This window comes from Ranitomeya imitator, chromosome 4 (genome assembly GCF_032444005.1).
Source record: "Ranitomeya imitator isolate aRanImi1 chromosome 4, aRanImi1.pri, whole genome shotgun sequence".
Lineage (NCBI taxonomy): Eukaryota > Metazoa > Chordata > Amphibia > Anura > Dendrobatidae > Ranitomeya > Ranitomeya imitator.
In genome coordinates this window covers 57,951,834-57,971,990 of record NC_091285.1, presented here as the reverse complement: position 1 = coordinate 57,971,990, position 20,157 = coordinate 57,951,834, and the positions used below count along the sequence as shown (strand labels likewise).

The window sequence follows — 20,157 nt, the reverse complement described above, 5'->3', positions numbered from 1 at the left end:
GAATGCCATTTTATACAGCGCCATATTATTTGGAGTCGAATTTCTGAAAAGTTGAAAATAACCTACAGGACCCCTAGATTAGATATTACAGGGACAGGGGGTAAGAAGCTGAGCCCTGAAAAAGTTTACACAGCTTTTTACACAGAAATCTATATAAATTTGTATATCACAGAGCTCAGCTTCTAACCCTCTGTCATTATCTGGTCTCACTAAGACCTCCAAAATTATATGACGGGTTTGCTTTAACACCTGTTTTTAGTAGAATGTCTTTGGAACTGGGGACATCCGTTCCGACTTTGGGTCTTGAGACGTGTAAGTTGTTGAGCTCAGTATTGCACCCGACTGAGCTCAACAAAAAAGTCCCTCAAATGGCGGACTGGTTGCATTCACATGCTTTTAAACTAGTATGATAGGGGCAGATCAGCCGCACTCGCACTGAGAATTTTTTAAATGATCGTTTATATTTAGTTACAGTACAAAATTTCACCAAAGTGCAGGGCAGAAAATATAGAGCGACAAGTCCTATTTTACTCTTTGACCAGTCCTGGGTCTTTTTCAAATGTCGCTTGAATTACAAGGATAGGGTGCACGGCTCAGCACGCACTCCAGCATTGGTCTCCAGCACTTTGTGACCTGCCGGATCACTCCCGTGTTTGCTGGAAGCCACTACCCAATGCAAGTCTATGAGACCCAGAACGAGGGTCCCATAGACTTACACTGAGAACTTCTGACTGTTATTTCTAACTTCTGGACAGCAGGGCTGTGGAGTCAGTAAGCCAAACCTCCGACTCCTCAATTTCCATGACACAGACTCCGACACCACCAAAATGGGCTCTGACTCCACTACACCGACTTCGAATCCACAGCCCTGCTGGACAATCAGAAGTTATGGTTATGACAAGATGGCGTTGCTGGACTGGACCGATGTTTGGAACAACTGAAGATGGCGCCTGTAAAGTATATAACTTAGACTCCTAGCACCACTCCAACGCTGAAATAAACAAAAAACACTGGAGTGGCGCTTTAAAGGTCTAATGGGGTTCCAGTATTTTTGGTGGCAAGTCTAAGGCTGCATCGAAAATACTGTAATCAATGTAGTCCACAAGTGAAAACCAGGCCTTTGACATTTTGCTACTGGTAATTTTGGGATTTCCCAAGTGCTGGAAGAGACTTCTCCAGCTATAGGGTTTCACCAAAGGTTTACTAAATGCTATGAAAATTATATTTAGTACCTTGGGTACAACATTTAGGCGGTCTTAAAAATTGAAGCTGTTGACCAGTTGAAATATAATTTTGTGTTTGTAACGACTCATGACTCTGTCATTTTTTAGGCAAACCACTACAGCCCCCTATCAAGCGAGAGCTGCTCAGGCACAGAGACTACAAGGTGGACCTGGAGTCTAAGCTGGGGAAAACAATTGTTATTACAAAGACAACTCCTCAGTCGGAGATGGGAGGGTAAGTGTACCTGAACTGGCTATGGAGTTATTCTTCTTCTTAATGTATTCATCTTTTATTTTCTCAAACAGCGAGAACCTATACTACTTCTATAAAATGGCCCCAGTGCCATTACCCCACTTGCCACTGCACCAGGGCAAGTAGGAAAAGCGAGGCTAAGTGCCAGATTTGGTGTATCTTATGGATTCGCCTTTTCTGAGGTGGCTGAGAGCTGATATTTTTAGTCTGAGAGGGGGCCAATATCCTTGGCTCCTTCCTAGGCTATTAATATTAGCCCCCAGCTGTCTCCATAGCCTTTCCTGGTTATTAAATATAGAAGGACACTATGTCTTTTTTATTTTTTGAGGTCCCCCATTTTAATAACCACTAAAGGCTTAGTGTACAGCTCTGAGCTGATATTAATAGCTTGTGAAGCTCCATGGGTATTACCCCCTTCGCTTCTGCCCCCAGCTGTCCTCTTTCCCTCTGCTGGTTAAGAAAATTTTCAGGGATTCCCTGCCATTTTTTTCAGGAAATAATTTATTCAGTAATAAATTACATGTACAGTAAGCTACACAAGCACTGTACTAATTACGTATGTGACTGACATCTTTATCAATGTCATTAAAGTTCTGCTGGAACGGCTAAACTTTATATGGGGATCATCAGAATCACTGTACCGAACATGATGGCAGCTGGGTACAGACTACTATTTAACATGTGTTTACAAATGATTGGCTAATTCTGAACTTGACCACATCCCCAATCAGAAGAGGGTGTTCACACCTATGCAACCACATTATTTTAGTTTTCTTATTTTTATTGTCCCCTTCAAAATTTTCAGTTTGTTTCTCACTGGATTTGTACAGATTATGGGGACATTTTTAAGGTGAAAAAAATTGTGAAATGATTCATCTTGGTAAGGCCATGTTCACACAATCCTTTTTTTAATGCGGAACCGCCGCGATTTTGCCGCTGCGGGTCCGCAGCTGTTTTCCATGCAGGGTACATTACAATGTACCCTATGGAAAACAGGAACTGCTGTGCCCACATTGCGGAAAATCCCGAAAAAAGCCGCGCTGAATAGCTGCGGTAAAAAAGAAGTACCATGTCACTTCTTTTTGCGGAACTGCAGCGGTTCTGCACCCATTGACCTCCATTGTGAGGTCAAACCCGCAGTAAAACCCACAGACGAAAAAAATATCTGCGGGTTTTCTGCGGTTTGTGGTGCAGAACCGCTGCAGCAGGAAGTGCGTGGGCGGAGTGTGGCTGCCACCCCCCCGTGCTCCGACGCCCCTCCCCCCGTGCCCTAATCTCCCCCCCTTATGCTTACCGGGCCTCCCGGTGTCCGTCCGGCCGTCTTCTCCCTGGGCGCCGCCATCTTCCAAAATGGCGGGCGCATACGCAGTGCGCCCGCCGAATCGGCCGGCAGATTCGTTCCAGGCACATTTTGATCACTGCGATAACCTCACAGTGATCAAAATAAAAAAAAAAAAAGGTAAATGCCCCCCCCCCCCCTTTATCACCCCCATAGGTAGTAACAATAATAAAATAAAGAATTTTTTTTTTTCTTCCCCCACTACAGTTAGAACTAGGGTTAGGGGTAGGGTTAGGGTATTTTCAGCCATTTTAACCCTAAAAAAACTTCCTAGAAAGAGAAAACTGCATAAAAAACTGCACTAAAAACCGCATCAAAAAACGCACCAAAAAACGCACCTGCGTTTTCTGCCAAGAGCTGCGGTTTTTAGTGCAGAAAAAACAGCAGGGAAATCAGGAATGTGTGAACATGGCCTAAGAGCTTTTTACATACAGTGTTATGCAAACTTTTTATATCCACTGTATAGCACCTTTTAATTTTTCAATGGGTGTATTTAACTACAACAATACCTTTTTAATGTGTGCTGTGCAAGGAGGAGGTACAGCTAATGCAGTGTTAGGCTACTTTCACACTAGCGTTTTCTGCAATCCGTCACAATGCGTCGTTTTGCAGAAAAAACGCATCCTGCAAAAGTGCTTGCAGGATGCGTTTTTTCCCCATAGACTTGCATTGACGACGCATTTGCGACAGATTGCCACACGTCGCATCCGTCAAGCGACGGATGCGTCGTGCTTTGGCGGACCGTCGGGAGCAAAAAACGCTACATGTAACGTTTTTTGCTCCTGACGGACCGCTTTTTCCGACCGCGCATGCGCGGCCGGAACTCCGCCCCCACCTCCCCGCACCTTACAATGGGGCAGCGGATGCGCCGGAGAAATGCATCCGCTGCCTCCATTGTGCAATGCGTTAAACGCTAGCGTCGGAATCTCTCCCCGACGCATTGCGACGGGGAGATTCCGACGCCAGTGTGAAAGAAGCCTTACATGGACTCGTATTTTTAGGGGTGCAGTGGTCAGAAGCATTGAAGGGGTGTTTTCATTTTGTACATTTGTGGTATAACCATAGGAACTAACACTCAATAACTGTATGGTATATGGATCCCACAAAAGTAACCTGCATCTCTCTTGAGAACAGGGCTGTGCACTTTCACTGGAGCGGTAGCCTGAATCCTATCCTGTGGATAGGCGACAGATATAGAAACTGGGGACACCCCTTTACATTTTATCCCGAAAGTTCCCTAAAATAGTTCCTATAGCACTCGCCACCCCATAGCAATCTATTGGGAAGCAGAATTACCGATCAAGATAAAATGCTTAAATTCCATCTTTATTTAATAAACAAAAAAATTGCTGTCGTGTTCAGGTACATCTTGTTTTTGAGAAATCCGTGATCACTTATTAAGGATTTTTTGTCATTAGTTTCAGCATGTTAAACTGGCTACATTGTGAAAAAGTGGCTGCAGAGCTCCGTAGAATGTTTATTTTTTTTTCCAACTTGCTTTGTGGAGATATTGGCTAGTAAAATTTAGGTTATAGTTCTGCACATTACCAGTTTCCTCCTCCTTCCTCTGCATGAGATTGACCAATCATAAGCAAGCAGCAACATACGGAGGAAGAAAATAACACACCTTTGTCTCCTCACTGATCTCGTGGAGCTACTATGTAGAGATGCAGCTGAGTTCTGTATCCTTACAATCCCCTCCAAATCTCATTGCACAACAGTCAGTGGAGGGGCTGGAGGGGCAGAGCTGGCAGCACTGTGAGATGAGATCTGGAAGGGATTGTACTGATACATAACTTCTTAAAAGTATAATATAGTTTACTACAAGTTTAAGCATACAAGATTGATATCATAGAAATGTAAACCATTATAAAATACAAAGGGTAGCGATACCTTAGTGCCTCGTCTGAGCCAGTTACTGGTATAGAGGTCTATATGTGTGCCTAATAGAAGTCAGTCATATGATCAAGCCATGAATTACCCTGAAGGAAAACAGCTATGACTAGAGTAATATAAAGTACACAGTGCAAGGTTTATACAGTGGTCAAAACAGACCTACTAGAAAGGGATAGTCCTATGTAAAAAGTCAATAAGGAGTGACATACATTTATATAAGGTAACACTCCAGATACAGGTGAAATCCAGGAAAGAGCTGGGCTGAGTACTGACACTGGTATATTAAATGACTCAAAGTAACAAAGCATAGGCAGACCATGGGAGCCAACCTGCTGCAGACCCCAACGCGCGTTTCACAATGTGCATCTTCGGGGGGCATCCATTTGAGTGGTGTCCGGTTGTTAGAATAGTATAAACCCCAAAACATGGAGATTATATATATTTATATATATAACCCTCCATCCACCCCCCTCGTTTCCACTCATCTGTTGGTAAGCGCTGCATTTCTTGCCATGCACCATTGCACCTTAGATGTTCGATAGACGGGTGTAACTTTATTCCCGATCATCTGGTTCATGCATGCTGCTTCCCTGATGTCCATGTATGGACACACTGTCTTTTCCCTGAGTTACGGTCTTTGGATCTTTATTTATTTATTTACTAGATGGCAGCCCGATTCTAAAGAATCGGGAGTCTAGAATCCATATATACTTTATTTATTCAAATGTAAGAATAATACAATTAATAAATAATAGTAAGAAAGAACAAAAATAATAGGCAGTATATGGAGAAAACACCAAACAAAAGTTCAAAATTGGTGTGAAAATGTCACTGAACCACTTCACAACTAAATATATATAGTTTTGGTAAATGGTATTATCATTTTTTTGACGAAATTCGGCAGGAGCTTGAAGAGCAACGTCACTGGGCCCGCCTCCACGCAGTAGAAACTTGCTGTGAGGTAAAAATTCAAAAATCACACCAAAATGGCGGGCGGAGTGTGTCACAGTACGGCACGTTTCTGATTGGTCGCTCGCAGCAGGCGGCAACCAATCAGACACTGGACACTGTTGACGTCACTTAGCTCCGGACATTAGCTCCGGACATTAGCTCCGGACATTAGCTCCGGACATTAGCTCCGGACATTAGCTCCGGACATTAGCTCCGGACAGGAAGTTGGCACAAATTGCAGGAAGTAGTATTCTAGGCAATTATATATTAGATTTTTCCAGGGATTGAAGTGTATATGTGGGGTGGGGATAGGTGTGGGTGGGGTTCATAAGTCTGCATTGTTTTTGGTGTTCTATGTATTGTTGTGACATTTTACCTTTTCTATGATATAATAAAATGATATGATATCTTTTAGATATAATCAGTTTGCTCTTTTTGTCCTCCTGTTGTTATCTGATACTATTTGGAGCTGATTTTTGATTTGGGTTTGCAGACAGATATTTTCTGCCACCCTTGTCTCTAAGTATGTACATGGGATTTTGGTTGCTATATATATTTTATTAGTCCCCCACTGCATAGGGAACTCCCAAATGGATATAAACTACAATATAGTGGAGTCAATAATCCCCCAAAAGATAATTCATAAAGAGGTATCAATCATGATCCATTATTGGATAAAAAAAATATCAAGTTTTAAATGTATATCATAGAATGTTAGAGTTGGAAGGACCTCCACGTTCATAGAGTCCAACCCCCCCACTCAATGCAGGATCCAGTAAACCATCTCCGACAGATATCTGTCCAGCCTCTGTTTGAAGACTTCCATTGAAGGAGAACTCACTACCTCTTTTGGCAGCCTTTTCCACTCATTGATCACCTTCACTGTCAAAATGTTTTTTTTCTGATATCTAATCTGTATCTTCTCCCATTCAGTTTCCTTCCATTGCTTCTCGTGTTTCCTTGTGCAAATGAGAATAAGGATGATCCCTCTACACTGTGACAGCCCTACACATATTTGTAGCTAAACTTTCCTGAATCCTTTAACCGTTCCACGTAGGACATAGTTTGCAGTCCACTCACCATTCTGGTAGCTCTTCTCTGAACTTGCTCCAGTTTGTTGATGTCTTTTTTTAAAATGTGGTGCCCAAAAATGGACACAGTATTCCAGATGAGGTCTGACCAAGGAGGAGAAGAGGAGGGTAATTACTTCACGTGATCTAGACTCTGCTTCTCTTAATACATCCTAGAACTGACAGATAAATACTACAATACAGAATAGTAGATCACCGATGAGGAGACAATATAATAAGTGTATAGCTAGTAAACTTGACAATTCATTCATGTACAATCCCAAGAGAGTTGAAGCGTAACATTAATATTGTCATGCCACAAAATGGCGTAACGATGCAGAAGAAGTTTCAAAACTATGCCTCAATCATTGAGAAAAAGCAGATATATGAATAGTAAAAATTGAATGTAACATAGTAATAAGGAAATGATCACAGAAAAATATGATTGCCTGGAGTTGTCCCTGATGTGAATCTGTAGGGGGGCTGTGTGGTACCATGTATAGTGTGTATTTATATACACCTACCCACATGTGTATGTGCCTCCAACCACAGTAATTTAGCGCATGCGCAATGGGTCCCTGGCTGCCAGTTGCATCACATCTGGCAATCCTGGTGACAGCGCGGGTCAAGGAAAAGTTTGCTGTGATGTCAATGACCCGCGCTGTCCCTTATGGATGCCATCAGCACCGCAGGCGGATCGGAGCTGCAGTGCGCGTGCGCATGCGCAAGTAGCGGCTATTTTTGGTAAAAGAACAAATATGGGGAACCAAAACTGATAAATATAACATAAATACCGTACTGACATTCAGTGCAACAAAATAATATATAAATATAATATTATTAATGATAGAAGCAGATACAAAACCTAATAATGCACAAAAATTTTATAATATTTTGTTGCACCTTTATATTGATCATCAGTGCTTATTATCTTATATTTATCTTTTTTCTTTCTTTCCAATTTTTGCCTCCCCCTTCTTTTCTCCTCTACCACCCCTTCCATTCACTATCACTTATATGTGTCACATTTCTTATCCTTATTTTTACCGACTCAAATATACATTGCCATACATTACTGCCATTGTCCATGGTCCATGCCCTGCGAATCTAGTTGCATCAACTCTACTTGTAACCCAAGCCTGTCTATCACTCCATCAAATACCAAACTCAAAAATGGGAGCTACCAAAGTCATTAGCAAAGTATAGATTCCTAGGGACATCCAGCTTACCTAGACACCTTACACCTGACCCAGCTTTTCCTGGATGAGTTACCATATATGCCAATGTATAGGAGTACATACATGGGAGCCTTCCACTCCAATCACAGCAGTTACAGTCTGCATCCAAAGAATATGGAGCAAGCACTGCTCCTAAGCCGCCTGCTTCATGCATATGGATAGACGTTATGCCCAAGAATTCCACAGGATGGTGGATAACTTGCTGATCGCTGGAAGTCCGAATCCTGAGATGCTAAGTGGTCCCGAGATCAGAGCTCTAAAATCCCCCAAGAATGGGGCTCTAGAGCCTTGTCCCAAGTGTAGTGGATGTGTGCATGCATGGCCTCTGCTTCATTCATTGACTTTGTGACTGCCGGAAATTGCTGGCACTGTAGTCAGTCTCATATACAATGAATGTGAATCTCTGTTGCATTCAGAATGGGGCTGCAGAGCCCTGATTCCGCCCTCCCCAGCGATCTGCAAGGTATCACCTATCCTACTTAAGGGAATAACTTTTTGGGGCTCAGCCCTTTAAATTGAATCTGTCATCATACTGTGCTTCTTTATGTAAGGTCCGCATAATATGTGGTCAAGTCCACTTATATTAGTAAAAAAGGGCAATAAAGAAAAAAATGTCACTAATAGGGTTGATCAGAGAATACCAGACACCTGTCACAGTTGCACCCCTCAGTGTGTCTGGGATGCAGTTGCCTACAGCTCAGCCATCCAGTCTGGTGCAGGGGTGTGCTGAAGCTGTCGGTGCTTTGATTGACCACTCAGCTGTCCAGTTTGGTGCAGGGGCTGACTGAGCTGTCTGTGTGTTGATGACATCTCGGCCATCCAATCTGAGACTGGGAGGCGTTGGCTGTCTCCAGGTGTTCATTGTCCAAGGTGATTGCCAGGCTACTTAACTGGGCTGTTACTCCCAGAACACTGCCAAAGGTGCAATCAGTGTGATTTGTCTATCTGAGCCTAGCGTTCTGTGTTTTGATGTTCGTTGCCTGACTTTGGACCTTATCCTGACCATCCATCTGTTTAACCCCTCTTATTCGCTATCCTCCTCACATACTGACCTCGAAACATTACCTCAATATGCCTTTGTTTCTTCATTCTGTTTATTACGTACTCTCCTTGCTTTTGTCCTTGAACTCCTTGACTATCCCGTCTCATGGCTTGTCCGCAAGAAGTGACTCCGCGTCCCAACACCTAGTTTGAGTCTGCTGTATTCATGAGGGGTGGAAATGCCCCTTCCTCTCCCCTCTGCCTTTAAAAGAATGAATACACCAGGCTCAAACTGTGTCCAGCATATCCCTCCATTGCTCCAATTTGTATTTTCTTGCCATTTTGGTTAATGTAATAGTGGTCGTTGTGTAAGACGGCATAGTCTTTAATCTGCACAGTTCTGTCTCTCTGAGTGGTATTTATCCGCACTGGCAGCCATATAGAGGGAGATATTGGTCTGGCCCCAGCACCGGATGGTAAGTTGTGAGGTTATGAAACTCCGTCATACTTTTCCATCTCTCTGAATACAATAAGTGAAGTGATGCCCCAGACAGAATTAGGATAATAGAGTTTACAGATACATGTCTGGCTTTGTTTGTTAACCTTGCCAGAGGGCAGAGCAGGTTGGGATTTAGCAAGAACGGATTGTTAATGTTAGCGATGGGGTCAAGGAAGATGAAACTTAAGAAGACTGACAATGAGACACCATTACGGCGCTGGTTAGCACACTTATTAAGAAGCTGCATGGAACAGTTGCTGATTGCAATGTGTGCTGAGCCTGGAGATCGTGGCCTTGTGGCCTCGTCCTTCTAAGATGATTTAGGAGGCCACTCGTAACTGATGAGTGTGTTTTCATCGGCAGCTGTGGCTCAGTGGCAATATCGGTGGGACATCATGATGAGGAGACGGCTGCGTTTTCAGAACAAAGACTCTGATCCAGTGTAATGCTTCATGTGATGAGAACATAGCAAATCATCAGAGTCTGCAGTTCACAGGGACAAAGGAATAAGTCTTAGCAAAGTTAAAGGGGAATCGATTGTAAATTAAAGGGATCGGCCAACAGCTACAAAACATAAACAAACTGTAGGACCTTTTTTGACCCCCCCCCCACAGTATTGACGGTATCAATCACTGTTTCCAGCAGTTATGCCAGAAAGGACAACACATGAAAGAATGACACCTGAGGCCAGTGATTGGCTGCAGCAGTCATATGCCGAACAACACGTCATGGCCGTCACAATGAAGTGGTCAAGTCCTTGATTTGGTAGATTTGAGGATCCTAGGCTTCCTCGCCCTTCTTTGACTTTTTTTGGTTTGACTTCTACTGATCTAACGTAAAGGGTAAACTAGTGTTGCAATTTTTTGTCGTATCTGGCTCCAACCCATCCTCTTTTTCCCACCCCAGTAAGGTTTCTGGAGGAGTTTTGAATTTGGCACATTTTTGTGGCCTGAAGAGTAAACTAGTGGGTATAATACTGTAGACCTTAGCAGTCAATGAGAACCACTCCAGGTCTGATCATACCACATCTCCGGGGCAGGGGAGGAAGCAAAAGACTATACAGACATTTCACCATCGGTATCTCAGCTAATTCTTTCTTTTAGGTAAAATATTGTTTGAAAACGGGCTGTGAAATATTTTACTCCGATGTGGTGTGATCAGACCATGTCCCTGCACAGTCAGACATAGCCATTACACAGCACATGTATAAGATTATCTCAGCACAGGAACATTATTTTTAAACACATCCAATTGTGGAAATTATTATTCCCAGATCTGTTGATTAAAGTGAACTTTTGTTCATGGCACAATCCCTTTAAGGGATTAATCGGAGTTAAAGGTTGTCCACAATTTGATTGATGACCTATCCTTGGATAAGTCAGGGGTGGGGGACCTCAGGCCCCCGGGCAGATTCTCAGGGACCGCATTCTTGGGCACGGAGCTGTATTTTGACTACCACCAGCTCATTAATTTCTTCTTGCTCTGTTAGCACACACGCAGTGTTCACTACTGAACACTGAAGGGCATGCGATGAAAGATTACATCCTGAAACCAGGGCCAGAGTCAGGCTGTACTTTGTGGGCAGAGTTTGTATGGCCCCTGAAGGATGGTATAAATATCCAAATGGCCCTTGGCAGAAAAAATATCCACCACCTCTGGGATAAGGTCATCAATGCCTGATCAGCCGGGGTCCGATCTGTTCTTGGGGACCAGGGCCGGCGTCAACACCCGGGCAAGTGCCAGGGCCCTGAGCAGGCAGTGGACCCCCGCCTGCTCCGGGCCCCGGCACTTGCGATACTTACCTCTCCCGGTTCCAGCGCTGCAGCATCTTCCATCCCCTGACTGTGACGTTCAGGTCAGAGGGCGCGATGACGTCATATTTGAAGCAATATATGGGGACCATCAGAAGGGGCCCATATATGGAGCATTATATGGGGCTAATTCTATAGGGAGCATCTTAGGAAGCCAATTCTATAGGGAGCATTATATGGGGCCAATTTAATATTGAGCATCTTATGGGGCCAATTCAATATGGAGCAGTATATGGGGCCAATAATATATGAAGCATCTTATGGGACTAATTATATATGGAGCATTTTATATGGCCAATTATATATGGAGCATTATATGGGCCCATTATACATGGAGCATCTTATGGGGCCAATTATTTTTGGAGCATTATATGGGACCCATTCTGTATGGAGCATTATATGGGGCCCATTCTGTATGGAGCAATATATGGGACTCAGTATACTGTATGGGGCTGATCATATACTGTATGGAGCATTATATGAGGCCCATTATATATGGAGCAATAGATGGGGCCCTCATATACTTTATGGAGAATTATATGTGGCTCACTATACTGTATGTTGCATTATATGGGGTCAATTCCGTATGGAGCAATATATGCAGCTCATTCTGTATGGAGCACTCAGTGGTGCCCATTATACTGTATGGAGCATTATTTGAGGCTCCTTATTCTGTTTGGAGCAATATATGGGACTCATTATTCTGTATAGAAGAGGACTATGTGGTGCGAATTATACTGTATGGAGCACTATATGGGGCCATTATACTGTATGGGGCAATATATGGGGCTCATTATTCTGTTTGGAGCAATATATGGGGCTCATTATTCTGTATAGAGGACTATACTGTCCGGTTTCTGAGCTAATGTAGAACGTACAATAGATATCACTCATGTAAAGTAAGAAGTAAGTGAAATCTTTGGCATTGTACTATACCTTTATTTCTCTGCCGTATCCGTACATTATGAATTGTGGTAAGTGTTAAAGGGGCCCACTGGGACTCTTTCGCTCAGGGCCCATGAAAACCTGGAGCTGGCCCTGTTGGGGACGGCTGCCGCTCCCCGGAAGTCCTAACTTGCGGAGCTGGCAGTTTTCTGGTAGTGGCGGAGGCAGGGTATCGGCCTCCTATTCAAATCAATAGGAGGCAAATGTGTAGTACCCTGCAGCGACCACTCTCTACGAAGACGAAGCAGCTCCGCAAGTGAGTGTTTCTGGCCACTGACACCAATAACAGCTGATCGTCAAGTGTGCCGGGTCTCGAACCTCTACCGATCAGACATTGAAAAAGTAGTGGACAACATCTTTATCTGCTGTAATAGGTGGATGCCGGCTGTGTAACAAGGCTGGCATTCACAATATGGAACAGGCTCTGCTCCTGAGCCCGCTCAATACACTGGCACACAACATAGGACGTAGCAGTATGTCGAGAAGGGGTTGCATTTTAAAGGGAACCTGTCACCCCCAAAATCGAAGATGAGCTAAACCCACCAGCATTAGGGGCTTATCTACAGTATTCTGGAATGTTGTAGATAAGCCCCCGATGTATCCTGAAAGATGAGAAAAAGAGGTTAGGTTAGGAACAGAGGAAGGGTACCACACCGTTCTAAGGAAACATGCTAAAGATTTGTCGTGTTACGGTAAAATACTTCACCTCTGTGAATAAGGGAGGTGAATTGGTTGTGCAATATCAGCAGGGCATGTGGTGGGTCTTAATTCTGTTTTCTGCCTCTGCACTAGTCACATCTCGTGTATTTATTTGGAGATGTCCATTTACGATCTATCATCAGTCGGACATGTCAGACTCTGAAACGGCAATCATCCTGGTGGACAAATTCTATAAAAAGTAATATGATGAGACTCCAGCAAATACTTCATCCACTTGCCCTTATTTCTCATCTGGATGTGACAGCGGCAGCCGATCACCTTTCGCGAACCTTCTAAGATCCATGACTTATTGGACACCTTCCGCAGTAACTTTTCTACAGGGCCATCCCAAATCCATGTGACTCATAGCTTCGTTTAATTAAATAGCATTTTCAGAAGATTAAGGAGGAACTAAATTTAGTGGCCGCGAACCCAGGATGAGAAGTTCTCAGTGTGACGGAGCTGCCTTAGTGAGAAGTATTAGTTACTTATTAAAATTAAAGCTTTCGGAAATGATGTTTTAATTAAAAAAAAAAAAAAAGAGGGGAAAAGTTTTCCCCGTTCAGCTAAAGGACATGGCTCAGTGCATTTCTAAATTAACTTATTATAGAAGACATGGTCATTTTGGATTTCTTTTTGCTGAGGATGATTTAAGAGTAACCGTCGTTTTAATTTTTATTTCATAAATCAATAGTGTACATGAAAATAAGCAACGCAATAGCAAAGGCCAAAGTTGCGGTGATACCCCAGCCTTAATTGCTGCTTTTATGTTAGTTCAGAGGAAATCGATCTAGGTTGGTGTAGATTAATGGGTCAGATTAGAGTGACTACCACGATGGAGGCTAGATTAAGCATTTCTGGGGCGTGGTAGCCAGCCCACAACAAGTGCACTGGGCTATGGGATGGAGCCGGTTGTAGCCGTTTTTCCCCTTCCATTTACATACTGGTAGATCGAACCACCAGGGCTGTGGAGTCAGTAAGCCAAACCTCCGACTCCTCAATTTCTATGACACAGACTCTGACTCCGACTCCACCCAAATGGGCTCCGACGCCAGCGCTACCAGGGCGGTGGAGCTGGTAAGCCAAACTTCCAACTCCTCAATTTCCATGACACAGACTCTGACTCCGACTCCACCCAAATGGGCTCTGACGACAGCCCTACCAGGGCTGTGGAGCTGGTAAGCCAAACTTCCGACTCCTTAATTTCCATGACAAAGCCCTGCTAACCACATGATCGGTGGATGCACTTTAAGAAAGTATTAGAAGCGTTTTGTGGCCGGTGTATGCATTTCTCAGTTTCAGGTTGCCGTGGGTAAAGGAATTGTAAATGTTCCTGAAGTCACTTAGGCTACGTTCACATTTGCGTTGTGCGGGGCTGCGTCGGCGACGCAACGCACAATGCAAACAAGAACGCATGCAAAACGCATAGTTTTGCGACGCATGCGTCCTTTTTTTTGCCGGATTTTGGACGCAAAAAAAATGCATCTTGCTGTGTCCTCTGCGCCCTAACGCTTGCGGCACAAAAGACACATGCATCGCAAAACGCATGCAAACGCATGTCCATGCGCCCCCATGTTAAATATAGGGGCGCATGCGTCGCCGCGGCTGCGTCCGACGCAGCCCGGCAGAACGCTAATGTGAACGTAGCCTCAATACATTAAAGACATTCCAGCAGCCCTTATTATATTAGTCATATTTCGGGAACATTACGGGGACGACTTTGCCTCTTACTGCCCCAGACTGTGTCGCGTGCATACACTGCCTTGCATTTCCAATAAAAGAATACTTGGTGCTCTGTGGTGGCTGTTGACCCGCAGCTAATAAAAATCTATTGATTCACTTGAGAAGACACGGTTGTCCAAATATCAAACCTAAAGTAAATAGCATATGTGGCGTGTGCGAGCCGCCGCGCTGGGATTTGCTGCATTGGAAAACAGCATTTAGATTGTATCATAGTTATGGGACCGGGCATTTCTTATTGAGCAAAATATCAGGTTGTGACCTCTTTCCTCTTTACAAAGGGCTTTAGCGTGCCTCTGCTTGTAATAGAGCCGACACGTGTGGCTTCATAGCACAGCTGGACAGAAAGCAGTGGCCGGCAATAACGCTGAGGCTGGCCGGTACTGTGCTTGAGTGTCTGAGTGATGGTCCCTGCAGGGGGCTTTATGGCTTGTCAATTGATGAGACAGAGTAATTAAAGGATTCACCTGACTGCTGAGTCTGACTACACTCTGTAACCATGGAGACGTACACATCTGCATGTGCTATGTGTATGTGCACACACTCTACTGTAGTAGATTTAGGCTGATGTCCAAAGTAAGAGAAAAAAATATATATATATATTTATTTATATTGTTAGTTTATTCAGACCCACATGTCTGGGGGACGTTTCGGCTCACACTGAGCCTTTCTCGAGGCTCCCATCTAACTAGCCCGGCAGATCATAAGAAGAATCGACAGATAAGCGGAGATTCTCGAGTCTCACAGACTACTGACCTGGCCGATGGCCCTGCTAATCCGCTCTCCCACCGCTAATCCGCATGTATAGAATGGCCTCCGGAGAGGAGCCCATACCCCTGTGATAAATGCCAGCTATGTGGCATCTGCCTGTAGCAGCAGCAACCAGTGCTAGCTCCGATCACTGCTGATTAACCATTTAAATGCTGCTATGTTTTGTCCATAAACTGCAATGTAACAGTTGCTGATGCAGTATGGTTTCCATCTCATCCCGCTAAGTGATCGCAGGATACGCATGGGTCTTATGGCAGCCAGGGCTTGCTGAAGCCCCCATAACTGCCATCTTGCTATTATTGTGAGACCCAGCCCAGGAGAAAAAAATAGAGAATTGCCGTTTTTCAGTCTCCATACAGATCCGGAGATATGGGCCTTTTTATTTATTGCAAAAGTTTACGGTCTCTACCAAAGGGGTGCGGCACACAGGGTAGTTATGCAGAACAACCTACTTATATGAGAATCCTGTGACCCACACCTCCTTGTAAAGTCCATTAAAATTATAAAGGCCCTTTTATCTGGAACTGTATGGCGGATTTGATAACATAAAAAAGTGGAATAATTGGGCTTACAGCGGGAATAAGAGGAGAGCAAAAAGTGGTCACTTGTCAGCTGGTGACAGGTTCCCTTTAAGGAGTGGATACTGGGCTCTGCTGACTTAGTTTGTGTTTAGGAATGGTGACGACCCATGGGCATTAAGGGGAACTTCCAAATTTTCCTTTAACAAAAAAAAAAAAAAATTGGACCCTAATGGACTCCAGTAAAGTTAATAGGGTCCATCAGAATTCCTAGTATATGTTATAACCTGAAGACATGGCACAAGTGTGAACAGATTACATACATACATACATACATACATGTACATTCTGTACGTACCTACATACACATTATTCTTCTGAGATGTAATGACGCAGTGTTTTGCTTTACTTAAAGTGATTTCTTTTCTGCTTTCAGCTATTACTGCAATGTCTGTGACTGCGTAGTGAAAGATTCAATAAACTTCTTGGACCACATCAATGGCAAAAAACGTAAGTGAACCAAATACAGCATTTCTCTCCATGTGTAGTTGCCTGCCTTGACCTGCAGGTGGCAGCAGTGTATTCTGCCTTCTATAAATGATCAGTCCGCTGGAGATCAGTATGATGTTTTCTTCATCCGTTCAGATCTAGATCATCAGAACTGATCACTGCACACGTTACTTCTCGGCGTTATTTTTTTCCCCCTTTTTCTTTTTTACTTGCCAGATTTTCGAGCCAAACAGCATCTCATAGATTGCTGACTAACTACATTTTCTTGAATTTTGCATAACAATGTGTTCTAGATTTGTATAGTGAGAATAGAGGTTGGTAACTATTTTGGCACTTTGTTTTTTTTCTCTCTTCCTAGACAAAGAGCCTTCCATTTTTTTTATTTTTCTGCCGATCTAGCCATATGATGTCTTATTTTATGCAAGACGACACCATCATTCTATCATGCGATGTAATGGAAATTAGGGAAAAAAATCCTAGTGTGGCTAAATTGTGGGGGGAAAAAAGTGCAATTCCTCAATAGTCTTTTGGGTTTTGTTTGTACAGTGTTTGCTATGTAGTAAAAGTGACCTGGCAAATAGATTCCCTAGGTCAATACGATTGCGACATTTCCAAACGTATAGGTTTTTTTCATTATTATATAAGTTAATGCTGAACTCGTTATTGCAGTCTCTATCGCCAAGAGGCCCTGAAAGGGCAGAAAATAACTTTGCATTTATTTATTTTATTATACATTCAGTGGGTGAAATAATTATTTGATCCCTTGCTGATTTTGTAAGTTTGCCAAAGTTTGACAAAGACATGAACAGTCTATAATTTTAAGGGTAGGTTAATTTGAACATTGAGCGATAGAATATCAAAAATAAAATCCAGAAAATCACATTGAAATAAGTATTTGATCCCCTAACAACCATTAAGAGTTCTGGCTTCTACAGACCAGTTAGATGCTCCTAATCAACTCGTTACCTGCATTAAAGACAGCCGTCTTACATAGTCGTAGATTGTGAGCCCTCGCGGGCAGGGTCCTCTCTCCTCCTGTACCAGTTGTGACTTGTATTGTTCAAGATTATTGTACCTGTTTTTATTATGTATACCCCTCCTCACATGGAAAGCGTCATGGAATAAATGGCGCTATAATAATAATAAGTCACCTTTATAAAAGACTCCTGTCCACAGACTCAATCAGTCAACGCTAACCTCTACAACATGGGCAAGACCAAAGAGCTTTATAAGGATGTCAGGAACAAGATCAGAGACCTGCACAAAGCTGGAATGGGCTACAAAACCATAAGTAAGACACTGGGTGAGAACTGTTGGTGCAATAGTAAGAAAATGGAAGAAATACAAAATGACTGTCAATTGACATTGATCTGGGGCACCATGCAAAATCTCACGTTCTGGGGTATCCTTGATCATGAGGAAGGTGAGATATCAGCCTAAATCTACACGGGGAACTTGTTAATGATATTAAGGCAGCTGGGACCACAGTCACCAAGAAAACCATTGGTAACACATTACCCCGTAAAGTTTTAAAATCCTGCATTGTCCGCAAGGTCCCGATGCTCAAGAAGGCACATGTAAAGGCCCATCTGATGTTTGCCAATGAACATCTGGATGATTCTGTGAGTGATTGGGAAAAGGTGCTGTGGTCAGGTGAGACAAAAATTGAGGTCTTTGGCATTAACTCAACTTGCCGTGCTTGGAGGAAGAGAACTGCTTCCTATGACCCAAAGAACACCATCCCCACTGTCAAGCATGGAGGTGGAAACATTAAGTTTTGGTGATGCTTCTCTGCTAAGGGCACAGGACTACTTCACCACATCAATGGGAGAATGGATGGAGCCATGTACTGTAAAATCCTGAGTGACGACCTACTTCCCTCCGTGAGGACTTTAAAAATGCTTCGTGGCTGGGTCTTCCAGCAAGACCATGACCCAAAACATACAGCCAAGACAACAAAGGAGTGGCGCAAAAAGAAGCACATTAATGTTATACAGTGGCCTAGCCAGTCTCCAGACCTTAATCCCATAGAAAACTTATGGATGGAGATGAAGCTCCGAGTTGCCAAGCGACAGACTCAAAATCTTAATGATTTAGAGATGATCTGCAAAGAGGAGTGGACCAAAATTCCTCCTGACATGTGCGCAAACCTCATCATCAACTACAATAAAGGTCTGACTGCTGTGCTTGCCAACAAGGGTTTTGCCACCAAGTATTAAGTCTTGTTTGCCAGAGGGATCAAATACTTATTTCTCACTGCAGAGTGCAAATAAATTTATATCATTTATACAATGTGATTTTCTGGGTTATATTTTTGATATTCCATCTCTCAATGTTAAAATTAACCTACCCTTAAAATTATAGACTGTTCATGTATTTGTCAGTGGGCAAACTTACAAAATCAGGGGGATCAAATACTTATTTCCCCCACTGTATATAGCGCCAATATATTGTGCAGCACTTTACAGACGTTACCACTGTAGGTCAGCTGTGCTAACCACTGACAAGATTTCACAATACAAACTGTGTATGTTATCAATCAGATCCTGATGAAACTGGTGTACCTACTATGAAAATCATAATGCCGTGATAGGACCATTTTAACCCCTTCATGACCTTGGGATTTTTCGTTTTTCCGTGTTCGTTTTTCGCTCCCCTCCTTCCCAGAGCCATAACTTTTTTATTTTTCTGTCAATTTGGCCATGTGAGGGCTTATTTTTTGCGGGACGAGTTGTACTTTTGAACGACATCATTGGTTTTACCATGTCGTGTACTAGAAAACGGGAAAAAAATTCCAAGTGCGGTGAAATAGCAAAAAAAGTGCAATCCCACACTTGTTTCTTTTTTGGCTTTTTTGCTAGGTTCACTAAAACTGACCTGCCATTATGATTCTCCAGGTCATTACGAGTTCATAGACACCAAACATGACTAGGTTATTTTTTATCTAAGTGGTGAAAAAAAATTCCAAACTTTGCTAAAAAAAAAAAAAAAAAAAAAATTGCGCCATTTTCTGATACTCGTAGCGTCTCCATTTTTCGTGATCTGGGGTCGGTTGAGGGCTTATTTTTTTGCGAGCCGAGATGACGTTTTTAATGATAGCATTTCGGTGCAGATACGTTCTTTTGATCGCCCGTTATTGCATTTTAATGCAATGTCGCGGCGACCTAAAAAACGTAATTCTGGCGTTTCGAATTTTTTTCTCGCTACGACGTTTAGCGATCAGGTTAATGCTTTTTTTTAATTGATAGATCGGGCGATTCTGAGCGCGGCGATACCAAATATGTGTAGATTTGATTTTTTTTATTATTGATTTATTTTGATTGGGGCGAAAGGGAGGTGATTTAAACTTTTATTTTATTTTTTTTTTTTTTTCACATTTTTTTTAACTTTTTTTTTTTTACTTTTGCCATGCTTCAATAGCCTCCATGGGAGGCTAGAAGCAGGCACAACGCGATCGGCTCTGCTACATAGCAGCGATCTGCTGATCGCTGCTATGTAGCAGAAATGGAGGTGTGCTGTGAGCGCCGACCACAGGGTGGCGCTCACAGCCACCGGTCATCAGTAACCATAGAGGTCTCTAGGACCTCTATGGTTACCATCCTGATGCATCGCCGACCCCCGATCATGTGACGGGGGTCGGCGATGACGTCATTTCCGGCCGCCCGGCCGGAAGCGGTAGTTAAATGCCGCTGTCTGCGTTTGACAGCGGCATT

The 20,157-nt window shown here is 43.2% G+C and overlaps 1 protein-coding gene across 1 annotated transcript in view; it reads left to right on the top strand.

Annotated features, from left to right (window-relative positions):
• Positions 1-20,157, top strand: part of ZMAT2 (zinc finger matrin-type 2) — a 43,855-nt gene that overhangs the window by 4,008 nt on the left and 19,690 nt on the right. Inside the window, exons 3-4 of the mRNA XM_069763759.1 lie at positions 1,332-1,458; positions 16,371-16,444. Of these exons, the coding sequence (XP_069619860.1) occupies positions 1,332-1,458; positions 16,371-16,444 (201 nt within the window). The remainder of the gene's footprint in view (positions 1-1,331; positions 1,459-16,370; positions 16,445-20,157) is intronic.